The following is a 25,078-nucleotide window of genomic DNA, read 5'->3' as shown; positions in this document are numbered from 1 at the left end:
ACTCTAAGCGCTGTCCTATTCCGCAAGACAATTAGGCAGCGTGGCTGGCATGGAGCGCTGGCAGAATCCGGACGGGCACAGACGGGCTGGCCTTAGGCACAATAGCAGCATGTACATGCACCAGCTGTCTTAATATAAGGTGAGGACATCTCCCTCCTGAAACAACACCACTAACCTCAAGATGACAGCCAAAGTGAAGAAAGAGACTAGGAGGCCATGTTGTAAGGCCATGTAGTCTGGCCCACTTATCAAGTGTTCACACAGTCTCCTTCAATGAGAGCAGCGCAGATTGTATTCTTTGCCCAATCCAACAGGAGGTGAGATAATAAGTAAAATTAAAACAGAGACAAACATTTATGCTCTAAACACGGCGTTCAAGTGCCTGGTATTGTTAAATTCAGCTCCAGTATTTGGGAACAACTTTCTCCAAAATAAATCAGACATTTATTTACAATTCAATCTACAGTCCAGAAAATTTAGGGGGGAATTTAAAAATCATGTTAACATTTTGAGCAAGCACTGGCAAAGCCAAAAAAGCTTGAATGTGGGCTTTGCCTTGTGAAAAAATTAAAACACAAGTATGATGGCACATGTTTGTGCATGCGCACACATCTTGCCATGCACTCGTGCAAGTCATGATCCTGAGGCCATGAAGTATGCATGTGGCATGCATTATGATGCAGTTGCCCCTTCTTTTTTTTTTTTTAAAGATACAGTTCCAAGACAGAAGACGCTACTCTTGGAGCAGTAAAAAAAAAAACACATGAAAAAAGAGAACGCAGTGGTGGGAATGTTAAGAAGGAAGCAGCACCCAGAGGAAAAAGTCAAATGACAAGAAACCATATACTTCCATGAAGTGCTGAAAACAAAAATGTGTTCACTTGAATGTAAGTAGTGGAAGGGCAAGACATCGAATCAAAAGTATGGTAAAAAATACAAAGCTTTAGGCCAGAGACAAAAGCAGGAAAAACAGCTACTGAATAGCAAGCAAATGTGATTCACATGAAACTCAACTTTTGATATGCAGTGGCAGTACCCAAGGCACACCAAGTCTTAGTTTAGTATAGAATAGATCTTTCATCAACAGAGAGCTAAATCCCTCCGTAGAAGCGATTAAAATACAAGGCCCCTTAAAAATAAAAAAAACACCTGTGGAGGAAAACTTATGTAACAAAAAAATAGCCAAAACAACCGTGCATTCAAAGCAAATGATTCCAACTGAAAGCAAGCAGCTCTTCACATTCAACTATTTATGGCATTTAATTAAATTCTTTAATTAAACTACATCTAAGTTCCGTACCGGTGATTGGCTAAAGATGGAAAAGTACGCAACACAGGAACCCACCCGAAGGTAAAAGGGGCGCAAAAGTGGGCAAGAAAGACAGCAAGCATGGTCATAGTCAATAGGTCTCGCCCAACCTTAAAGGTTTTTAGCCACGCAGCACATTATCCTTGGCGCTGTGCTCTCTGGGATTGAAAAGCTATAAAACTACACACTGGGTCATGCAGTGAGACTCAGGAATACATGTTTGCCTCAGGAAACATTTATAGATACATTCGAAGGGTTTTTAATGCACAGACAGAAAGACAAGTGCTTCGATCCAAGTCAACATCACTTTAATATTGTGTGTGAAAATGCATCACTTGAACAACCTATGAAAAAGTAGTGAAGTACTTTCCAATGGTGGAGACGTCATATTCCTCCTCCTTTTATGCCTGTATTCATCAGGCTCCCTTCTCCAGAGTTTTTCATTCAAAACACTGCTCACATCATCCACTTACTAGCAAGTTCCCGGCCCGCCCTCTGTCGCAGGACCTTGGGTATAGGAGACACTTCTCATGGTAACAACAAAATGCTCCCATTGGTCAGGGAGACAGGAAATAATGAATAAACTGGGATGACGTTGGCAAAACACAATCTCCGTGCATCTTAAAACAAACAAATTAACCTGGCCATGTGTAATGTAATGTAATTGCTGCTTTCGTAAAGCGCTACAATAACCTTCGGGTCAATCGAGTTCACACTATAAAAATGTCCACACAAAAAAAATCAATCTGACCTTGTGTAATGTATCTAGCGCTCGTGTAATGTGCTCCAAAACCATTATATAATAAAAAAAATGCCTCAGTCCCTGGGGAGGTGCCATGAATGTGATTTGAAATTAGAGCTCTGAGAGAAGGGGAGAGGAGGAAAACAGGAAATGGCAGTGTGGCGGGCAAGCAGCGACATGGGAGGAAGTGGGTCATTTTTTAGGGCATTTTTCTAGAGAGCGAACTCGGTTGACCCGAAGGTTATTGGAGCGCTTTACGAAAGCAATTTGTGAACAGATATATATTATACGAATAACTATCCATTCCACCGGGGAGGAGAAAGGGTCACTTATGACTATAATGGAAATTCCCCTACGAGAGAAGGAGTTACAGGTAAGAAACTATTCCTTCTCCCATGGGGGTCTCCATTTAAAGTCATAAGCGATTAATAAAGTAGAAAGCCCACCCCAATTAGCTTGCAGGAGGAGACAGGATAAACTGGTAAAATCATGCAAAGAGATTTGAGGAAAGCCTGCCCTACTTGAGCATCTACTCTAGTGTCAGAATCTAGGCAGTAGTGCTTGGTGAATTAATGTATGGATTTTCAGGTAGCTGCTTTACAGATATCAGGAATAGGGATATTGCGTAGTAAAGGAGCCGTAGCAATTTTCCTCTTAGGGGAGTGGGCTTTCAGCTTAGCTGAAAGAGTTTTGTAAGCGTTTTGGAAGCAAAATAAAATACTGGACACTAACCATTGTGAAATGGATTGCTTGGCGGTAGCTAACCCTGTACGGACCGGATCGTAGTTGATAAACAATAGGTCCAATTTGCGGATAGCTAGTGTTTTGTCTAGACAGAATTTTAGAACCATCCTCAAATCCAGGGGATGAAGAGTTATTTCCTTATTTTAGAGTGAAAGGATTCTGAAAGAATGTAGGCAATGAGATTGTCTGGTTGAAGGGGCGTGGTTTGGACGCCGATGGCGGTGGTTGCCTAAGCGCTCGGCTCCGTGATCGAGCCGACATTAATCCTTCATAGAAGGCGATAGCCGATCCCTGACCCACAAGAGACCGAGTGGGAAAGGACACGCAACCGGCGACAGGCAATAGAATTCCCCGGCGAGACCTGCGGACGGAGAGAGGAGCCGAGCGAGATCGATGCTCTAAGACGGTGCCGCGACCAAAATGGCGGCCGGGCGGCGCTGAGTCCTTGTTGGCGGCCAGCGGATCCACGGAGCCTGGGCCCTGTATCGGACCCCCCAGCCCGCTAGAAGAGCGCGACGGCTGCCCGGACAGAGGGACGCTCTGTGACTCCCGCGCGGCGGCTCTCATACACGCCCGCCGCGCGGCCCGCACTGGGGGCTATACATCGGGCCCGGGCCTCGAGAAGGGTATGCCCGAGAGCTGCTGGGGGCTTGTGAAGCTGGCCCGCGCCCCGGCAAACCATTAGTGAGTGCGCCCCCCCCTTGAAATGAGGTTAGACGGAACGGCCCGGCTTCCCCGAGCAGTGCAGATATTTGGAGATCCGGCGTGCGGTCCCCCGGGGGGACGACCAGCGTGAAGACCATGGCAGAGATCTGCTGCTGTGGGGACTGAGATCGGGGCCCGGCGCTCCCGCCTTATGAACAGTTGATGGTCGGGCCTCCCCTCCCCCGGTGGCTGAGCCTGGTGGAAGGTGTGGGAGCTGGTGTGGCTCTACTGCCTACTCCTAGAGCTTAAATTGTGGGCCACGAGCGGAGTGGCAGGGACAAGCGATCGGCGCCCAGCACCTTATTAAGGCCTAGGAGGACGACGGAGCGTGCTGGGGATCCGGTGCGAGGTGGGGCGGTGGCGACGGCCCCGAAAATACACTGTTGAGCCGAGCTTGACGTCGCTGGGCAAACCTCTCACCAGGGACCGAGCCGCGAGGGGCTAGAGTGGACCTTTGGCTGGTTTGTTGGCGGCATTGCCCGGAGCATAGGCGGCCGGAGCGTGGGATGTAGAGGGTTGAGATCCGCTGTAGAGCCTAGTGCAGACACTGCTGCTGACTGGTCCGCCGCCCCGGGCGGGGATCCCGCTGGCTCTGCTTGTCACCCACTATTGCCCCCTGATGCGGGGAGATTGAGAGACTTTGATTATTACTGCCCGACCCGGCGCTCTTGCACTACGATGTGGATAAACGGGTAGTGGGTCCCTCGTGGCTGATCATTGGAGCTTGTGCAGTGTTCGATCGGGAGGAGTCCCTATCGGAGAGCGGAGGCCTGATAGCCGAGGTGAGACTCGTTAAGATACACCTGCTGTTGGGTGGTTCGTCCCTTTGCTCACTGTGGTCAAAGTTGGGCGCCACGACTGAGATGGGGAAACCGAAAGGAGCCAAGGGCAGCACTCAATCTACGTCGGATGTGGAGATGCCGGACAAAGAAGAACAACCGGACCCTGAGACGCCACGTGACCCGCACCTCCAGCACCAACTGGACAAGATCTTGACGGCGATAACGGATACACGAGCGGCACTCCAGCAAGACATAGAGCAAGTTGCAACGGGTCTCGGACTGCTCAGGGCTGATCATGGCAAGCTTTCTGACAAGGTCAAGGAGGTTGAAAGTGCGGTTCGTACCCTGGAGCCGGCGCAAAAGTCACTCTCTGCCACTATGACGGATGTGCTGGCCCGAATAGACGCTCTGGAGAAAAGGGCAGAGGACGCTGAAGGGCGCAATCGCCGGAACAATATCCGAATAGTGGGGCTACCAGAAAAAATTGAAGGGGGAGATATGGTCCGCTATTTGGAAGAGTGGCTCCAGAGGGGCTATCCTCCTTTTACACGCTGGAAAGGGCACATAGGGTTCCGTCTAAGCCGTTGCAGCAGTGCCACCCCCCCCCGCGCCCAGTGGTTGCGAGGCTGCTACACTACCGGGACAGAGATTTGCTACTTCATAATGCCCGGTTGAACGGTCCCTTCCAGCTGGAAAACAGTAAGGTCAACATCTTCCCGGATTACACTTATGATACACAACGCAAAAAGCCTCTTTCTTAGCGATTAAACAAGAACTGAGAAGAGAGTATACAGTACTCCTTATTGTCTATTGTGCCATAAAACAGATGGCACGCAATAAAAACCCCGGGTTGGACGGACTACCCATTGAATTTTACGCTAAATACATAGATTTGTTGGCCCCTCGACTACTGGTAATCTATAAAGAGGCGAGACAACTGGGTTGCCTGCCACGCACTATGCGCGAAGCGTTGGTGATCCCCCTGCTCAAACCCGATAGAGCAATGACACTGCGTCTTACAGACCGTTGTCGATGCTTACAACGGATTATAAAATTTTAAGCAGCATTCTAGCATTCAGACTGTTGGAACACATGACCATGCTGGTTCATGAGGATCAAGCGGGCTTCATACCTAAGCGCAACACCACTATGAACATACGCCGACTGGTTCGTCTGTTAGAAGAGGACCATCGGGAGGCCCCCCACCCCATGATACTGTCGGTCGACTTGGAAAAGGCATTCGATAGCCTGGAGTGGGAGTACCTCCACAGGGCACTTAGATGTTATGGGGTGGCTGAGGGAAATCTACAATTGGCTTCCGTGCTATATGCATCGGCGCGAGTGAGATCGGGAGGGCTGATATCCCCACAATATCTGGTGGAAAGGGGTACGAGGCAGGGATTTTCACTATCCCCGTTGCTTTTTGCACTGGCTGTGGAACCCCTCGCAATGACGATTCGTACGGGAGCCCATTATAGAGGGCTACGATCCTTGTCGGGGCAACAGTTCACCTCCCTATACGCGGATGACCTTTTGCTCTTCCTAGAAGACGCAGACGGAGCTCTGAGCACCGCACTGACCACCTTCGGTGAAATATCTGGCCTCAGGGTGAACTGGTCCAAGACGTGCTTATTCCCAATGCGCAGGGGAGAAATCCAGCCCACCATTACCAGGGCAATTAGATGGGAACCCAACTGTCTGAAATATTTGGGGGTCTATATCTATCACACCCCAGCTGATGTTTTAGAGGGTAACATCTCTCGCAGCATTAGAGCGCTTAAGGGTAGTAGGACCTTTTGGACCACCCTCCCACAGTAGCGGGTCGTATAGCGCTGCTCAAGATGGTGGCGCTACTTCGCCTGCTATACTATTTTAGGACGCTCCCGATTTGGATTCCTCCTGCTGTATTTCGGCACCTGAAATCATTGATGGTGTCCTTCCTCTGGGGAACAGGCCGACGCAGAGTGGCACTTGCAACTCTGATGAGACCTAAATCAGAGGGGGGCTGGCTGTACCCGATTTCGAAGCGTATTACTTAGCAGCTCAATTACAGACATACACTCAGGAAATAGCGCGAGAGTTCCGAGGTCCAGAGGAAACACGGGGCCTGGGAATACCTAGACATGTGCTCTCCTACATAGCAATGCAGCAGAGGTTAGCTCTTAAGGACCTCACACAAGAGGAACGTACACTTAGGCTATGCTGGAACCGAACACAGGGTAGAGCGGGGGTGAACCACCCCTACGCCCCTGAAATTCCGCTGGGGATGCTCACAGCATTACTGCATGGTGGAGACTGGTCGCAACTGCAGAACTGGGAGGAGGCGGGGATCTAAGTTCTGGGTGACCTCTACGAGGACTGGATGTTACTATTGTTTCCAGCGCTTTTAGATCGCTTTGACATACCTAGAGGCGACTTCCTACTGCATGCGGCGATCACGCGAGCACTACAGGCACACTGGAAGGGGGGGCTTGAAGAACCAGAACCAAAGACAACAATGGCATGCCAATATACCATGTTGGCAGCTGGGACGGTTAAAGCAGTCACATGCCTGTACACCAGAATGCTTAGTGAGGGACTTCCTCACTGGAGGCGCTTAGAGGTAAATGGGAAGCGGACATAGGGAAGGAAATCCCTGAGACAACATGGGCTCTGCTGATGCGCCGGGCCTGGAAGGGTACGCGCAATGCGCGGTTTCAATTAGTCCACTTTAATATTCTGCACCGGACGTACTTGACCCCGGGTAAGATACAAAAATACTTTGCTATAGATACCGCGGCTTGCCCTAGATGTCAGGCAATTGGAGTGGAGCTTGGCCACATGTTATGGACCTGCCCTAGCTTGACCCTCTACTGTAATTCGGGGAGGGGGGGGGGATACTCTTAATGGAGTGACAGAGCGGGCATTACAGTTTGACATGGTTCTCCATTGGTTCCCGCATACCCCCTAAAACAAAGTCACTAGCAAATTTATAGATATGGGACTTATCCTAGTGAAACGTGAAATCACACGGCACTGGAAAGCACGAAAGGGTCCAGTAGATGCTAAGTGGCGCAATGAATTCCTTAAATGGGCTGGGGGTGAGAGCACTTTGAGATTTCAACTAGCGCGGAGACAGCAGAACGATAGAGCGTTAGAGACTGCGCAGGCGTGGGAGGCCTTGGTGCAGGCATTACGTGATTATGACACACGAAGCGACTCAGAAGACTGATCTTATGACCGGACTGCTTCCCTGTAACACGACAGGTTCAATGCATGTTTTCCAATCTGACGGCCCCAATGCTCCAGACCCACAACGACTGTCCTGACAATGATGCACCGATGGCGGGGACCAGGAGGGAGGGGGAGGCGGGGGAGTTAAACTTCAAATTCTACTCCTGTATATATTAGGGACGCAGTGGACTGGACAAGGAAGCCCTCCACGGGATTGTACCCTGCTGACCAGGATCGCCTCAGAAGCCAATACCTAGCTTTAAGTGAGGGACTGAGTGGGAGGGGGGAGATAGTAGACACAACTAAGTAAATACCTTATTGTTAGCTCCTAGGGATAGTTTACTTTGTTTGTTGGGGTACTGGGAGGAAAAGAAAAACAGATGTAGAATACTTGTTGGCCGGACGAAGTAATGATAATATGAAGTGCGTAGACAAATCGCGATTCTGATTATTGCCGCCTGTCCTCCGGGTTGTGGGCTAAATGACTGTATATACCAAATTTCTCTATATTGTTGAATCCAAATGGCGATTGTATAATTCTTGACCGGCGTAAATGTGTAAAGATCATCTGCAATAAAAATATATTTAAAAAAAAAAAAATTTAGATTGTCTGGTTGACATGGAAGTCCAAAACAACCCTAGGGAGGAACTTTGGTTGAGTTCTCATAACCACTTTTCTAGAATGACATACAGTGTATGGTTCATGAGAGCAGAGCACTTGGATTCCGCTAACCCTGCGGGAAGATGTTATCGCCACAAGGAAAGCAGTTTTCCAAAACAACTGTTGGAGAAATGCCTTGTGTATGGGTTTGAAGGGGTCCTGTGTATAGCGTGAAAGGACTGCTTTAAGCTCCCATGGAGGGGAAGGGCGCCTGATGGAAAGAAAACCCTTATTTAAACCCTCTAGGAAATCCTTGGTGATGGGGACTCTGAAAAAAGAGGTTTGTCATTTTCTGTAGGCAGTAAGAGTTGCCAGGTGAACCTTTAAAGAAGGGAATTGCAAGCCAGATTTTACCAAATGGAGTAAGTATGGAAGAATTTCTGGCAAGTGGTAGGGTCCTCATTCTTAGATGAATACCATATGCAAAATCTCTTCCATTTGAAGGCATATGTGGCACGTGTGGAAGGCCACTCAGATTCTTTGATCTCCATGCAGTACTGCAGCAGATTAAAATATCCATACTGCCATAGCTTAGAGTCAGGAGCCATGCTGCCTGGCCTCTGAATTTCGTCAGTAGGTCTGCATGGCAGCTTTAGATGTGGACAGATGGACCAGTAAAGGAAGTCCGTGAACCATCATTGATGTGGCCATTTCGGTGCTAGGAGGTTCATCTTGGCTGTGGTTTGGGACAACTTGATAAGGACTGTCGGAATCAGTGTAAAAGCGTAGACACATTTACTTGAACAGCTGATATATAGGGCACTCCCCACAGTGCATGGCTCAGAAAACGTGATGCAAAGCTTTGGCATTTGCTGTTTTCTGCGGTTGCAAACGAATCAATGGCTCCGTTTAAAGATGTTTTGGACGTCATTTAAGACCCATTTGTGGATTTCTTGCAGGAGGAGTCTGCCAAGGACATTTGCTTGAGCATTTTGGACATCTGGAAGGCGAGTCGCCATGATTGTGGCACCCACTTCCCTCCCGGCTTGTTGAGGTAGTACATGGTTGTGTTGTCCGTCTGAACACGCAGGGAGTGGGATCTGCATGACGGAGAAAACGCATAAAGTGCCAGATGGGCTGCGCGCAGCTCGATATTATATGTAGATTCTCTGAGACCATTTGCCCTGGGTTTGGAGGTGATCCAGGCAGGCTCCGCACACCAGTAGTTAGGCATCTGTGACTATGGTTTGAGGAGGAATCTCCAGATGAAATGGGGTACCTTGAAGGAGATTGTTTGGATAACACCATGCAAAGCAGCCCCAATTGCCTGCCAGTTGGTCTCACTGGTCCTCAAGACATTCCTGTAGAGGTCGCATTAGGAGATGGGCATTCGGTATGAGAAATATCCAGGCAGCCAAGGAGCTGAGAAGGGACGATACTGTTCGCACCACTGGATGAGAAACTTTCATGAGAGCTTCCGAAGGATTGATAAGCATCTAGTTTTGAAGGGCACACTTTTCCCCTTATAGTGTCATGGAGGCTGCTAGATAGTGTGAGGTTAGAACTGGGACAGAGGTCGACTTGCTGTGGTTGACCTGAAGTCCTAGCCTCTGTAAGAGATCACAAGTCCAATTGTAATGAAGCTGAGCTTCCTGAGACGTGGATGCCTTGATTAGTCAATCGTCTAGTATGGGCAGACAAATATCTGGTCTCCCGAGATGGGCAGACACTACTGCCAGGCACTTGGAGAATGTCCTAGGGACTGACTTCCGGCCAAACAGAAGAACTTGGTATTGAAAATCATTCTGCCCCACTATGAACCTCAAGAACGTTTGATGCTTTTTGGTGACTGGTAGATGAAATATCGCGTCTTGAAGGTCGATGGAAAAGAGACACTCCCACTGGTGTAATTGAGAAATGCAGCATCCGGAGCTTTGTTCGCCTGATTCATTTTTTGGCTGTTTTGAGGTCGAGAAGGAATCTGAATTCATTCTGGTTTTTCTTTTTGACAAGGAAGTACCTGGAATAAATGCCTGCCCCTCGTTATTGGGGAGGAACAGGTTTCACTGGCAGCTCTTTTAAGAGGATGTTGACCTCCGCTCATAAGAGTGAGAATTGGAAACTGGATGGTTTTGGGGAACATTATTTAGAAGCCAGGTGCGTTACGTTATGTTTTGCCACAATGCCACATAATATTGGAATCTTCACCCCACCTGAATGGGCAACAGATTGATTCTGTGATTGGACACAGAAGGCTGCTTGCCACCTAACGCAGGCTGCTGGGTAAATCTCCCTGTAGGATGCCTTCACTGATAGGGCAGTTAATGTTGTTGTTGAGCACCACTTTGCTGGCGGTACTGATACTAATGAGGGGCTTGAACACTCTGGAAACAGAAGCGGCATTGGTACGGTCGGTAAGATTTTCTCTGTTCCCTAGGTCTCTCTAAACCCAATGCCTTGTGTGCCCATTTCAGTCTTCATCCGTGCCATTACATCGTCGGCATGGCTTCCAAATAGAGTGGTGCCAGAGAATGTCAGATGCAATATTCTTTGCTGCAATTCTGGATTCAGGGATGTTAGGCTAACACTGGAGTGCCTTCGAAGAGCGAAGCACTGGCAATACTCGTGAGATGCTAATAAGGAAGAGTGCTGCAGCACTAATAACCTGATTTGGAACCATTAATCCCTCATTCAGGATTTCCATGAAGTCTTCCCTTTTATATCTAGGGAGATGGTCAGCAAACTGGTTCATATTCATTCCCACAGTGTCCTGTCGTATCTGCCTAGTAGGGCAGTGGCACTGGCTGCTTTAATAGTGGTTGCTGCTGTGCCACAGACTTTACAGCCCACATGCCGCCACCACAATCACGGAGTCTGGTGTAGGATCCGTGCAGAGGAAAGCTGGATCCTACTACGGAGGTTTGTATTTCTTTTGAAGCCTGGATGGGGCCATCCTAACCGAGGCTGGTGTGAGTAAGAGATCCGTAGCAGGTTCAAGGAGACCGGACACTAGATGCAGCAAAGGTCTTAATGCTGCTCTGTGTTGTAAAGTCTCAAAAATGACATGTCGTATGATGATGACTATGTTGTATGATGATGACTATGTCCGAAGACTATGTTGTATGATGATGACTATGTCCGGTGGCGGCGGCGAGGGCGATGTCCGGTGGCGGCGGCGAGGGCGATGTCCGGTGTAGTGATGATATCTAGTGGTAGTGATGATGATATCTAGCGGTAGTGATGATGATATCTAGCGGTAGTGATGATGATATCTAGCGGTAGTGATGATGATATCTAGGCGAGGGCGATGTCCGGTGGCGGCGGCGAGGGCGATGTCCGGTGTAGTGATGATATCTAGCGGTAGTGATGATGATATCTAGCGGTAGTGATGATGATATCTAGCGGTAGTGATGATGATATCTAGCGGTAGTGATGATGATGATGATGATGATATCTGGTTGTAGTGATGATGATGATATTTGGTTGTAGTGATGATGATATCTGGTGGTATAGATGATGATATCTGGTGGTAGTGATTTTGATATCTGGTGGTAGTCATGAGGACGATGGAGCTACCTGGTTTAGCTATCGGGAGATGGGCTGTGGATTCCCTCCTTGGTCGTCACCTACCCAGTCGGTTTTTAGACCGACTTCCTTTCGTCTCCACGGTGGTCTCTACCCTTATCCTCACTCTCTCTCCTCCCCTACCCCTCACTACTTTCTCTCTCCTTTCTCTCCTCCCCTAATTGTATTGCTGACTGTTTGATTTAATGTTTACTTGTTGTTCTTTTTCTGGTATATTGTTGAACCACATTGTTTCACTTCCTTTTGTCTCTCCTGTCGTCTCCTCCCGCATCCTCCCTCTATTTATGCCTCTCCTTCCCTCCTCTGTCAATGTATTGAGACCGAACTATTTTGTCTGATGCCCGATGGAGCTACCTGGTTTAGCTATAGGGGAGATGGGCTGTGGATTCCCTCCTTGGTCGTCACCTACCCAGTCGGTCTTTAGACAGACTTCCTTTCGTCTCTACGGTTGTCTCTTCCCTTATCCTCACTTTCCCTCCTCCCCTACGCCCCACTACTTTCTCTCTCCTTTCTCTCCTCCCCTAATTGTATTGCTGATCGTTTGATTTCATGTTTACTTGTTGATCTTCTTCTGGTATATTGTTGAACCAGATTGTTGCACTTCCTTTCATCTCTCCTGTCGTCTCCTACTGCATCCTCCCTCTATTTATGTCTCTCCCTCCCTCCTCTCTCAATGTTTTGAGACTGAACTATTTTGTCTGATGCCCGATGGAGCTACTTGGTTTAGCTATAGGGGAGATGGGCCGTGGATTCCCTCCTTGGTCGTCACCTACCAAGTCGGTCTTTAGGCAGACTTTTCGTCTCTCCTTATTGTCTCTTCCCTTCGTCTCTCCTGATTGTCTCTCCCCTAGCTTCTATCCTCTCTCCCCTGAATCTCTCCCCTTGCCCGCTACTCTGCCTAACCCCCTGTCCTTTGTGCCCTTTTACTAAGCACGCCTTCGCCCCTTGCTGGGGAAAGATCCAATATTTATACTCTGGAGTCTCAGCGAACCCGCTGAGTGAGTCCACTGCGCCAAGGGAGCCACTCAGACTTGAGGTCTGGTATGGCACCCCTTGCCAAAGCACTCCCTCTCCCCTTTTTGGGGCAGGATCCAGTATGTAGGCCTTGGTGTCTCAGAGACCCCTCTGAGAGAGTCCACTGCGTAAAGGGAGCCTCTCGCAATAGAGATAGGGAAGGAATACCACATCCCCTGGGATCACAGCTTACTGGACTTTGGACGTTGCCTTGACTCGTCTACCGGTTTCTGTCCCAGTCACCCTTCCCCTCCTCGCCCCATGCTGTGTCTCTCACCCTCCCCTCCTCTTTCCCGCCTTCATTATCTGTCGACTTCCCCTACTCCAACCCCCCTCCCCTGAATCTCACCTTGCCTTCTTTTCCCCTTACGTATTTGTGCTCGACCTTACAAGTAACTATGTTGCCATGCTTTAATAGTTGTGTAACCTTTGTAACGATGTAACCTGTAACTATGATCCGATGCTCATGTAAAGCGCTCTGATACCTCCGGGTCTAGCCAGCGCTATATCAAACTTTTAAAATAAATACAAAAATAAAATTAAAATAAAATAAAATTATATCTGATAGTAGGGCTTAAAAGAAGTAGAAGTGCAGCTTGAGCTGTGACGATGGCGTCTGGAATGATGGGGCGACGTGGAACAAGCTTTGGGTCTTGGAGTGACCAGTGCCAGTGGAGCTGAAGGCGGTGGAGTAGGTGGTGTTGGTGTCCATGGTGGTGGAGGAGGTGGTGGTGGTGAAGATGGTTGGTCCCCTGAAGATGGGGAATATGCCCTAGAGTACTCTGAATCTGGGGAGGTGTAGATGAGTCTTCTTTTTTCTAGCCTCCTGTAGCCTGGACAATGTCGAAAGAGTTCTCGACAGCGACAAACCGCGATGCCTCGACGTCAAACTGCTTGTCGATGGTGAGCGCCGTTGACACCTCGACATTGGAGTATGTCTCGATGTCGACGTGGGTCTCAGCAGTTACCTCGATGGACTCAGATGTCGAGCGAGGCCTGTAGAGCAATGCAGCAGTTCTCACCATCTACAGTGCGGGCCTCTACGCTGATCTACGGCATTTGCTCAATGTCAAACCGGGGATAGACAGCAAACCCACCAATGCATTACCTCTCCTCGACGTTGATGCTCTCAACGTCCTCCAGGAACGATGGCATTTTTGTGCAGTTTTCTTCCTGGTACGCCCTCCGGAGACAGATGACAGAGCCCTGGGAGAGGTCTGACCATCACCTCACCCTGAGATCCCACCTTTCAGACTGTGATTGTAGCCTTCTTTCGGCCTTGGTCCCATGAAGGCAAATCTTCTCTCGGTCTCTCAGGGTACGTCTTGAAAAATTTCTGCAATGATGGGAAGACTCAGCAACATGCTCTTTGGGAGGCAGATTATACACAACTCATGAGGATCTGTCTTCGCCTTTTTCCTCCCAAACAGGATGCGCACTAGTGAAAAAAAGATGGAATTTTTCCGTCAAGCTGCCTCTAATTTCAGTCACAAAAATGCAAAAAAAGCCTGCAAGAGACCAAAGACGTTGAATGAAAAGGTTGTCACCAAAATTCAGCTAGGAATTTACAAGAAAAAAGCCCAAATTTGTCCGAGCTCATTGCTCCAGGGTCCGGTCAGCAGGAGCCGGAAAAAGTGCTGTGCATGATGGGATACTGGTGGTATCAGAGTTCTTAAAGGCACAGTGTTTTTAGTAGACATAAATGACAGCCTATGAGACTTTGTCCTGGTCTCCATCACAAACAAGGGTTTGCAAATCATCGGAAATTATCCTAAATTTCTTTATTCTGGCACTTTTTTGTCTTCATGACAACTAATCTGGCCATTGTAGCCTAGGTATATAGGCTGCATAATCGGTCTCTTTCTTATTTGTTTTTGTAGGCCTTCCTGAAGAAAGGCAAACTCCACACTTAGGAAGTTAAATTGAAAAACTGCTCCGGGTCCCCGCACGTGAGCAGGACTATTCAGCGCTTATAACTATAATCGAAATCCCTTTTGAGAGAATGGAGGGTATGAAGGTCAGGGGTGGTCTAACATAACAGTAAGGAGTTCAGCACTGCTTTATTGTAGCTATGCTTCTATCCCCAACTATATTAACAAATAAGCTAGGACTGCTCGACAACAGTCAACACTATAGAGTGTAGAAAGCATAGGTAGCACAGGTACACCTTTGCAATAGTGCTTTCTTCCAATTGTCCAGAATATACTGGTTTGAAAATACAGATACTACCTAGCCCTCTTAACCTGATGCAATACCTGGAGAAAAGCTTGACAACATGAGAGGAGATGCATCATTAAATCTGTTAAACTATATTTGAAAAAAGCTCACTTGATACAAGGCTTTTATAAAAACTCTGTGTTTCTTTAAAATACTGTTAGGACACCACGCGGGCGACGCAATGGTCAGCCCTTAAAGCGGTCCTACGAGGTGAATTCATCTCCGTGGCCACAGCCAATAATAAAGACCGGGAACAGAAGCGTGCAGAACTCACGCAACGAGTGGCGAAACTGGAGCAAATGCACAAGCGCACCGGAGCCATGAGGGCCTGGCGCCAACTCTGCAGCGAGAGGAAGATGCTGGCAAAAGCATGATAGGGTGCACTGGCCCTATCTAGAGCAAGTTCCGAGTCTTTTTGGTCTCAGGGACGCGCTCTGCACCCGCATTCTTAACTGCTTTAAGCAACCCAATACCACGGGGCGCGTAAATGGTCACACCTCCCCCAGATTCCCGATTGGCAGAGGGACTAGACAAGGATGACACCTTTCCTGTTTTCCCTATATATGGAACCACTAGCACAGAGAATTCGACAACATGCTCTCATTAAGGGTATTCAATTCGGGGTGACATTCACAAGATCAGCCTCTATGCCGATGACATCCTGCTATCCATCACCGATCCGGTTCCCTCACTTCGTGCGCTCTTCGTGGAACTCCATAGTTTTGCGCTCGCCTCGGGATTCAAAGTAAATGAGGACAAATCGATCACCCTCAACATTTCGCTATCACCCGAAACCCTGGCTGCGGCACGGGTCGAACACAACGTACAGTGGTCGGACACCACAGTCCCCTACCTAGGAATCTTATTAGGTCCCACCATTCCTGCCACGGTAGACTCAAACTATATTAAACCCCGCACACAGCTTCGAGAGGAGCTGCGAAGATGGAGGTGCCTTCCGCTCTCCTGGCTAGGGAGGATTGCGGCCACCAAGATGACGCTACCACCGCAAGTCCTCTACCTGTTCCAGACTCTTCCCCTGCGCCCACCTCAAGGTTGGATCCAGCGGATGCAATCTGAAATAGCACGATACATCTGGCAAGGTCGCCGTCCGCGATTCAAACAGGACATCGTGGTTTTACCACCTGCGCATGGCGGGGTAGGGATCCCAGACCTCCAACTCTATTTCAACGCAGCACAAATGCTGAGCCTTGTGGAATGGCACCAGCTGGAATCGATTAAGCCCTGGCTGTTTCAAGACCAGGCGGTGGCCGGTATGCCACTACAAGGAATCTCCTTTCTTCCGCAAAGACACAGGCCACCCAAACTTTACGCATCCCAGGTCACCGGCACGGTCATGGAGGTGTGGGACCGAGTAGCTACCAAACATGAATTGACGACATTTCCCTCCCCACTGACACCCCTATTCGCTAATCCCGACTTCACCCCCGTTCTTGACCCGAAAGCATTTGTGAACTGGCGACGCACCCCCTGCAAAGAACTGGGGCATCTTTTTGACCTAGAAGGCATCCTATCTTTCCAACAACTGAAGGATGCCTACGCTATCACAGAGGGAGATAGGTTAGCCTACCTGCAGGTGCGACACTGGGCCCTCCAAACCGATGTAAAATCAGGAGCCCATCGATACCTCACACCGTATGAGAAGTGGCTAGTTACCCACACCTCTAAGAAGAAATTAATCTCTGATCTGTATTAGCACCTCCTTCTTACGAACACACACACACATACAACGCAGGAAGATGTCAGTGGGAGCGGGAACTAGGCAGGACCCTCTAGGCACATTGGAACATCTGCTTTGGAGCTGTCAACATATACGGGAATACTGGGACATGATTATAGATGAGGTGGACTATCACCTAGACACTCAATTGCCCCGATTCCCCACCTACATCCTGCTGGGACTGCCCAATGCCCTGATGTACCCACTGAGATCCCACAGGGGCCGTCTCATAGTTATTGCCCTAGGGGCAGCTACCCAAAACATTGGGGCACATTGGAGATCACCACACTGTCCCCCCCACACAAGATGGTTGCACAGGTTATGGATGGTGCATGGAATGGAAAAGCTGTTGCTGGTACAGGCCGGGAGGGGGGAGGAATTTCCAGAGTTGTGGTGCTTCTTCCTAACATTGCTCACAAGTGAATTTCGTGAGTTGAGCTGTCCCAGATACCTAAGTCTCCTACGACTGGCAGATACGCCAATTCCGGACCCACAGCCCTCGAAGAAAACACAAACACGCAGGCCCAAATAAACGTTCCTTTGCCTCCCCAAACAGAGTATTATGAAGCGGATTTTTTGTTTGGTGGACAGAGGGGGGTGGGAGGGGGGAGGGAGTGGGTGTTAAGTTCTAAGGCACTTCAACAGCTTTCTGTCATTACATCGGCCCTGTGGGCACTATGTTTGCTCTTTGTTAACGCATGGTCACCGAGCAAGACTCGTATGTCTGACATCACTATGCCTTCTTGTTTTCTTTCTCTTGAAAATTCAATAAAAGATTCAAACCATAAAATACTGTTAGGTTATGACGTAGGAGTCAATAGGCTCAGCCCCCTGTCTCCCACACTCTAGCATTTTAATATGTCCACTAGATAAGTTCATAAAGGCACTGAACATCCAAGGTTTACAGCCATTTCTGCATTCAAAGTTTAGGTTCAACTCAGTTCCACTGACATTTTTAAAAAAAAATAATCTGCATAGGAGAAGGGTGAAAGGTCTCTTCCTAAAACAAGTAACACTGAATTGACATGCATCTCCATCACATGAGGGTATTGGAAACCTTAATGCAAAGAATAGAGAAATGAGCAAGTGTGTTCCTATTACACTTGCTTAAAGTGGATACAGCTAATCCACACCCATACTTCTTCTGCTAAATGAAAATGATTGATGCAGTTAATTTCCTAGCTTCCAGGAAAAGGACAGAAGACCAATGTGCTCCACCTGATGTAAAAACCCTAAGGCCAAACTCTATTATGAGCAGGTCAAGACTCAATTTTTTGCCCGATCATTGGCATGTCTACCTAGGACATAGATGCCATCTGTCTTTATCTTTCAAAGAACCTGTAAAACTGTCAAATCATTCAGACAGGGAAATCAACAAGACACCTAATGCGACATCAGTCTGGGACATGTGCCTTGTTATCTATGTTTTACGGTCAGATAATTAAAATAAACAATGTAGTCTGAATTGATGTATTTTTACCATACTTGTGTATATTAGTACATACTAAGACTAGCATATTGATTGATGCATGCAGGTTATCTCAGAAATTCTTCAAAATTCCCCATACAAAATCAGTAGTCAACAGTATAAAAGGCTCATCCAGTGGCCACTTAGGGAGAGAGGTCGTTCACCCAGGATATTGCACAAGATACTGCGAGAGATCCTGCCAGAGACCCTTAGATTGCCCTACTGTTACTGCATCCAGCCCAACACAGAGAGCTGATGCCCAGTCTGGAATGACCTGAGCCCATCTGATGTTTGTTTTCCTTTCCTCTCTCGAGGCTACTGGTAATTACAGCTTCTTGCAGTAAACAGATGGAGGTGTACAATGTGCTAAATCTTAAACTCTAGATGCAAATTAAACTACGCCATGCTCTCACAGTATAGCACATAGAAGTAGTTTTTAGGGTGTTAGGTTGCTAAATGATTAACTATTTTACAAATGTTAATTTTATTCTCTTTGTTAGTCCTATGCAACAGTGCAGGTTTAATAATATTCTGTTTTTGTGTATGTGCTAAGCAACACGATGAGACTGTTGAAATAAAACGCTTTTAAATATTAAGTGTCTTTTCTCTTAGTGCAAAACTTGTGTATGATATTCTAAAGAAGGAAACTGAGTTTGAATTAACATTATGTTCCAGACTCCTTTTTTTAAGGGACTGTTAATAACTGAGAAAGCATAAACACAACATCAATTATGTACCGAGTGGGATGGTGTGGGATACAACAACCTGTACTTTCATGCTCAAGCTTTGGTGCACTTAATTTTGCTCAGGCTTCCATGGGTGGGAAAGTCAAACCATGTGGAGCTAAGACAAAGCTTAGTTTATGCAACACCAGCCCTTAATTTTTATGAAAGATGGTATACTTCTTGGCAATTAAATAGTTTTAAACCAACTTACCAATTTCGGTTAGACGCTTTTGTGGTGATCTACTTGGTCCCACAATTTTTTCCAATGATCTTGATCGATTTCGTCGATCAGGTGATCTGCTAAAGCTCTTCTTTCGCACTGGCGATCTCGATCTCCTTGCGGGCGACCTCGATCTCCTTGCGGGTGACCTCGATCTCCTGCGCCGAACTGGAGATTTGCAACTGCCACGTCCTATGGAGCTTGACCTTCTACGGCGAGCAGGCGATCGGCTCCTAGGTCGTGTTTTTAGTGTTGTACTGTGCCCGTCTCTTGAGCTAGACCTTTTCCTTCTTCGATCAATTGATCTGGATTGGTTAACCGGAGACCTTTTTGTTCTATCCCTTGATGGGGAACGCCGCCTTCGAGACCTTGATCGCGACCTGGTTTTCCTTCTGTGTCTAGAATATGAAGGACTACGAGAACGTTGAGCAGACTTTGACCTGCTTCTTCTCCTATGTCTTGAACGGGAGCGACTTCGAGACTTTTGAGAAGACTTTGATCTAGATCTCCTCTTGCGTAGTGGCGATTTAGATCTGGACCGGCGTAATCTAGAGTAAAGTTTTGTTGTACGCTTTGGTGAACGAGACCTAGAGCGTCTACTTTTAGATTTTGGTGGAGATTGTGCATCTTTTCTCTTTTCAGCAGATCTGGATCTTGATCTGTGTCGGGAACGTGAACGAGAATGTTTTCTCCTGGAGTCAGAGTGCTTTTTATTCTTAGATGAATTTCTTTTGGAAGGAGAGTGCCTTGAGGTAGAATGAGAACCTGAAGACTGTTTTTGCTTTTTAGATCGTGATACAGACCTTGATCGACTCCTTTTAGATTTCTTATCTTCCTTTTCTTTTTTATCATTCTTTTCGCACCCTTTTTTACTCTTTTCATTTTCTTTTTTACTATCTTCTACAGAACCTTTGTTATCAAGCAAATCCGGACATTTTGATGCAAGCTCCTCATTTTGTTCAGAGCTTTTAACTGCTGCTAGATCAGTGTCTATACTTGTGACTCCAACTGGATCAGAGTCCTTGCTTTGAACTACAGTTACATCAGGGTCTGGGGGATTAAATACACGGAGATCAGAGTCTGTGGGGTTAATAATATTTACACTGGAGTCTACATTTTTATCTTCAATTAGCTCAGAGGAATACTTTTTAATTTCACTTAAATTAGAGTCAGCCCTAACTTGTGTAAGATCTGTGTCCACACTTTTAACTAGATTATGGACTATATGCTCAACTACTGTGACAAGGGGTTCAACAGGATCAATTACAGTCAAATGTGGGTCTGCACTTTTATCAATCATCAATGCAGTGTCTGCATTTCTGATATCAGTAATATCAGAATCAGTATTTTTAGATTTAGCTAGACCAGAGTCCATATTTGTAACTACTGACAGTGCAGAGTTCATATTTGTCACTATAAATTGCTCATATTCTATATTTTCATCTACAGCTGAATCAGAATATATGTTTTTAGTTACACTGGCATCAGGGTCTCTAGATGTAATTGCAATTAGACCAAGGTCTGCACTGCTAACTGGGAGTAATTCAGAGTCTACATTTCTGCCCATAGCTACTTCAGAGCCCATTTTTAATACTACAGTTAGATCAGCATCTGTGGGTTGAACTACTGGTAGCACAGAATCTGTAATTTTAATTCCAGTTAGATCACTATCTGCAGGTTTAAACAGAGTTAAATGAGAGTCCGCACTTTCTACAACAGGTATCTCAGAGTCAACACATTTGACAGTAGTTACATCAGAATCTGCATTTTTAGCTGTAGGTAATGTATACTCTGTATTTTCACCTATAGTTAAATCAGAATGAGTATTAGCCATCATAGGCAAAGTAGAGTCTGTTCTTTCAGCTACAGGTATCTCCGAGACTACACTTTTAAATGCAGCTACATCACAGCTGGCATTTCTAACTGTAGTTCCATCATATTGTTGATCTGTAATGACAGTTAGATTAGGGTCTGCACTTTTAACTATAGTTTGTTCAGAGTCTATATTTGTAACTGTGGTTAGAGCAGACCCTACATTTTTATCTATCATCAGTTCAGAGGCAACATTCTGAAGTGCAAAGCTTGTCGCAGTAAGTACCATCTCCGGCTCACGATCCATGGCTGGTAATAGTTCCCTTACTCTTAAATTAGTCTCACATGGTTCACATAAACCTAAATTGAGATCTTTTGAGGTAACATTAGAAGGACCAAATTCTAATGCAGTCTCCGGTGGGATGTCAAGATTAAATGTTTTTACTGTAGATGATGAAACAATTGCCCCATGAATAGCCAATTTGCTTGTCTCTGAAACAACTGTTAGTGGGTCCAACAAAATTCCACACGTTTCTCGCTGTTCCTGTATTTCTGCAGGCCGCTCTGTAGGGGACTTTGTATGAAGCTTCGGTTCAACATCCGAACTTCCCCGATCTTCAGAAACTGAAGATTTTCGTCGTTCCTTTTTTTCCTTTTTCCTCTTTTTTTTCTTCTTGCTTTTATGTTTTTTGTGCTTTTTACTTTTCTTCCTCGGTGATTCATTTGTGACTTCTTCATTAACTGTGGCAGTTTCTGTAATGTTCCTCAGTTTGAGATCTAAAACAAAAAAAGTTTCTTTAGGCACTCACTTTGAACAGTAATGTTTGAAAACATCGGTAACAAATATTAAGCCTTAATGAGCTTGTAAAAGACAATGTAAATTTGAAAGGTCATTTTACTAGTTTCTTTTTTTTCCGATAACATTTTTGCTGTTTCTATTTAAGCATATGCACAAGTATGACTATTTTTTCATTAAAAATCTGACAAAAGAAATAGGAAGATGTATTGAAGAAAAATGATCTGACACTGTATGAGAATGATCAGTATAAAGTAAAAAGTAAAAAAAGATGTGCACTTTATATTTTGGCTGTAACAAATTGTCATTTTAGACAACAAATGAAAAACTTGTTTAGTGGAAAACTTTTAAAGTCCGAACCCCATTTTCGAAATGAGAATTAAGAGGATGCTCACTGCTTAAAAATGACATTTTGTTTTAAATAAAGTGCTTGTGTGGTCTTCGGTGCCATACTAACAGCTGAAAGCACTTTACAAATGTGGAGAACATAAAACCCAGAAAGGACATGCTGTCTGGGTCCTGTGTCCTGTGCTGGCTATTTCTGTATGGTCTCATACCTGGGAGGCAAGGATACACAGGCCAAGCATTCAACTAGATCTTCATGGGAACACACCCATGTGGAGCATTTAGTCTGGGGCCCAGATTCAATGTTTCTGTATGTAAAATGCCAGATACAGACCGGTAAACTTGACCTTGTATTACATTCATCACTATATTTACAGACTTGCAGGTTAGCCCAATAGCACACATAAAACACAACACATTCACTTAAAATAATCATACATGCCATAAAAGCCTATCATGGAGCGAGCAAGAACAGCACCCAGCACCAACACAATACCCAACAGAACATTTTAGTTGGATGTTGGTATCAACTCACAACACAGTGTTCACCTTTTGTTGTGGATGTTTGCGATGCAGTGTTCAGCACTAATCTCACTGCGAGGGTTTGAAAACAGTTGTAAAGTTAGTAGCCTTCAACTGTATGACTTTGGGTTAGCGTTACACATCTCAGATCTCCTAGACTTTTCCAAAGACCTTCTGGAGCCCATGCCCCAGGGTAATATCAGTCACAGATTGCGTAACAGCACCTTTTCTTTTTGTCTAAGTACTGTAAAAATACTCAGGCCCTTGGTGGAGGTAAGTTTTTTTTTGATTTTTATAAATCATTTTATATTTGATTCCCTGCTAGTTGAATAGGAGACCAACATCTATTAAGCCATTGTAGGGGATGTACTTCAAGGAGAGCCACTAATCGCCAGGTGCTCCAAACCGGAAGTACACTGGCATTATGCCTGGATTCTGAATGCTTGTAGGTGGGCACCCTGGATCAGTTTTTGAGAAAGTGCCATAGCGAAAAGACGTCAAACGCCACAAAGAGAATGATAAAGTATGCGAGAAAGTCTAATGTATTCGCATACAAGAACATTTTTCGATTGAGCATGGTTTCCAAAACAAAGTATTGGCAGATAAGGAACTTGTAAACATTTAAGGATAATTGTGTTAAAGGTGAAAAACAACACTGCACAATTAATAAGTCGGGGGGAGACTACACCAGACCCCAAACCAAGCCTTAATAGCCCAGGAAAAATCATTGAAACGAACAAGTGATTGCAGTGTTTATATTAAGATATTCCATGACAAAACATACATAGAAATGTTACACGATTTACATAATTCAAAAAACAAACCACCAAAATGGGTGGGCCCTGATGAAATAACAATTCCTGGTAAGTGCATTGAGTGACCCTCACAGACAGGGTATAAAGTAAACTACTGAACCAGATCTCACTTCGAGAAGTTCAATATGCAATGCAATGGGTAAGGGGAGATATGCAATAATACTAATTAAAAATAAATTCATTAGTAAATATCGTCCTGTTAAACTATGCAACCAGGTAAGACAAATGTAAACTCACTACGCCAATTATTAACTGAAATATAAAGCAAAGTATGGAAAGACATGCATTAACGACCAATTCTAAAATATAAACAATGTTGCAGTGTTTAGAGATTAAGATTGAACGAAGATTATATGAGGGTCCAGTGAATGTTAAAGAAGCATAACTTCAACTGCTCAAGAGAACGACTATGCAGAAGTATAACAACCAGAGAACTTATTCATTAAATAATTCTCTATTTAATGAAACAATCCTTACTTTGTTAACATTCCATCAATGTTGAGAAAGCATTCAGCATTCCATTTTTTTTTAATGAGTAACGAGCTATCTCTACCTTTCCCGAGGATTTTTACATTTCACATCAATGGAATGATTCAAAGAAAACAAATTGTTAAACGTTACCTGAACTAAGCTGTGGTTCTGTATCCACAATTTCAGAAAGCGTGCCCTCTATTTTCTGTAAATTCTGCTCATTCTGTACACTTTGGACACATACAACTGCGTCATCTTTAGGAATTTCGGTAACCATCATTTGGCTTTCTCCACCATTCATTTGGGGTTCGCACTTCTCGCTAACAAAGAAAAAAGGTCACAGCTGTAAAATCCCTTTCAGATTGACATCAATAACTTAAAAAAGATAAAATCATGAAAAGCATTCATAAAAAAACATTTTATGTTTGGCATTCAGGGATGTACAATTACATAATTGCCTCAAGTGGAAATAACACCATGTGAGCGTCTGCCTTAAGTATTCATCCACCCCGCTTCCAGCAATAAACCAAAAGCAGGTGGCATTTTTAAAGAATCGCTCTTGAAATCAATTTTTCACAAATTCACATTCTCAGAAACTGAGAATACACCGAACAACATTCAGTTTACCTAAACAAGACCCACAAGCACAGTTCTCATGGAGACTGGCCATCACACCAAGGTGTCTTAGCGTCTCTTCAAGTCATAACAAGGAATCATTTAAAGCCATATCCTTAGGCTGTCCCCAAATCTGAAATCCTCAATCCATGGCCAAAGCGCCACATCTATTACATACATTTATGGTTTCTAAATAGGAGAGCACACCGCAATAAGGGAAAACAAACACTGCCGACCAATATTCTCTCTAATTATTTTCCTTGGTGTACGACAAAGCAGTGTCTGTCTGCAAACTTTTGAGTCATGCGTGCAACAGAAATGTAGCAAGAGTCACCTTGGGACTTCTCGTGCTACCTTATAAAGAGTCATCACGCGGCAACACCAATTTAATTTTTTGACGAAATGGACAAAAACTCAAATCTGAAACATTATTCCAACCGCATACGGTAATAGATGTTAGAAAAAGTTCTAAAAGCGAGAGCGGTGCTGGGTGTGCAGTGCTGGCAGATGGTTGTTGAAACTTATTGTTGCAAGAAAGAGGTGCTACTTGTAGCCCAAAGACTTGTGTCAGAGAAAGGAGACCACTCCAACTCTAATGACGGACATACTTCATCGCTTAGGACTCAATTAGCTTGGGAG

At 45.6% G+C, this 25,078-nt stretch overlaps 1 protein-coding gene across 6 annotated transcripts in view; it reads right to left on the bottom strand.

Annotated features, from left to right (window-relative positions):
• SON (SON DNA and RNA binding protein) overlaps window positions 1-25,078 on the bottom strand; it is a 614,305-nt gene that overhangs the window by 519,454 nt on the left and 69,773 nt on the right. For 5 of the 6 annotated variants that reach the window (XR_015299365.1, XR_015299366.1, XM_086935336.1 and 2 more), the window contains exons 2-3: window positions 23,975-24,144; window positions 19,055-21,652 (exon numbers count right to left, since the gene is read on the bottom strand). Coding sequence is in view for 4 of the 6 variants with exons in the window: in XM_086935336.1 (XP_086791462.1) it covers window positions 19,055-21,652; window positions 23,975-24,144 (2,768 nt within the window). In the remaining 2 variants the exon portion in view is untranslated. The remainder of the gene's footprint in view (window positions 1-19,054; window positions 21,653-23,974; window positions 24,145-25,078) is intronic. The other variant, XM_086935339.1, reaches the window with a different exon arrangement.

This window comes from Lissotriton vulgaris, chromosome 8 (assembly GCF_964263255.1).
Source record: "Lissotriton vulgaris chromosome 8, aLisVul1.2, whole genome shotgun sequence".
In the NCBI taxonomy this organism is placed as follows: Eukaryota; Metazoa; Chordata; class Amphibia; order Caudata; family Salamandridae; genus Lissotriton; species Lissotriton vulgaris.
The sequence above is the reverse complement of the archived record's forward strand: the minus strand, read 5'-3'. Positions and strand labels throughout refer to the sequence as shown.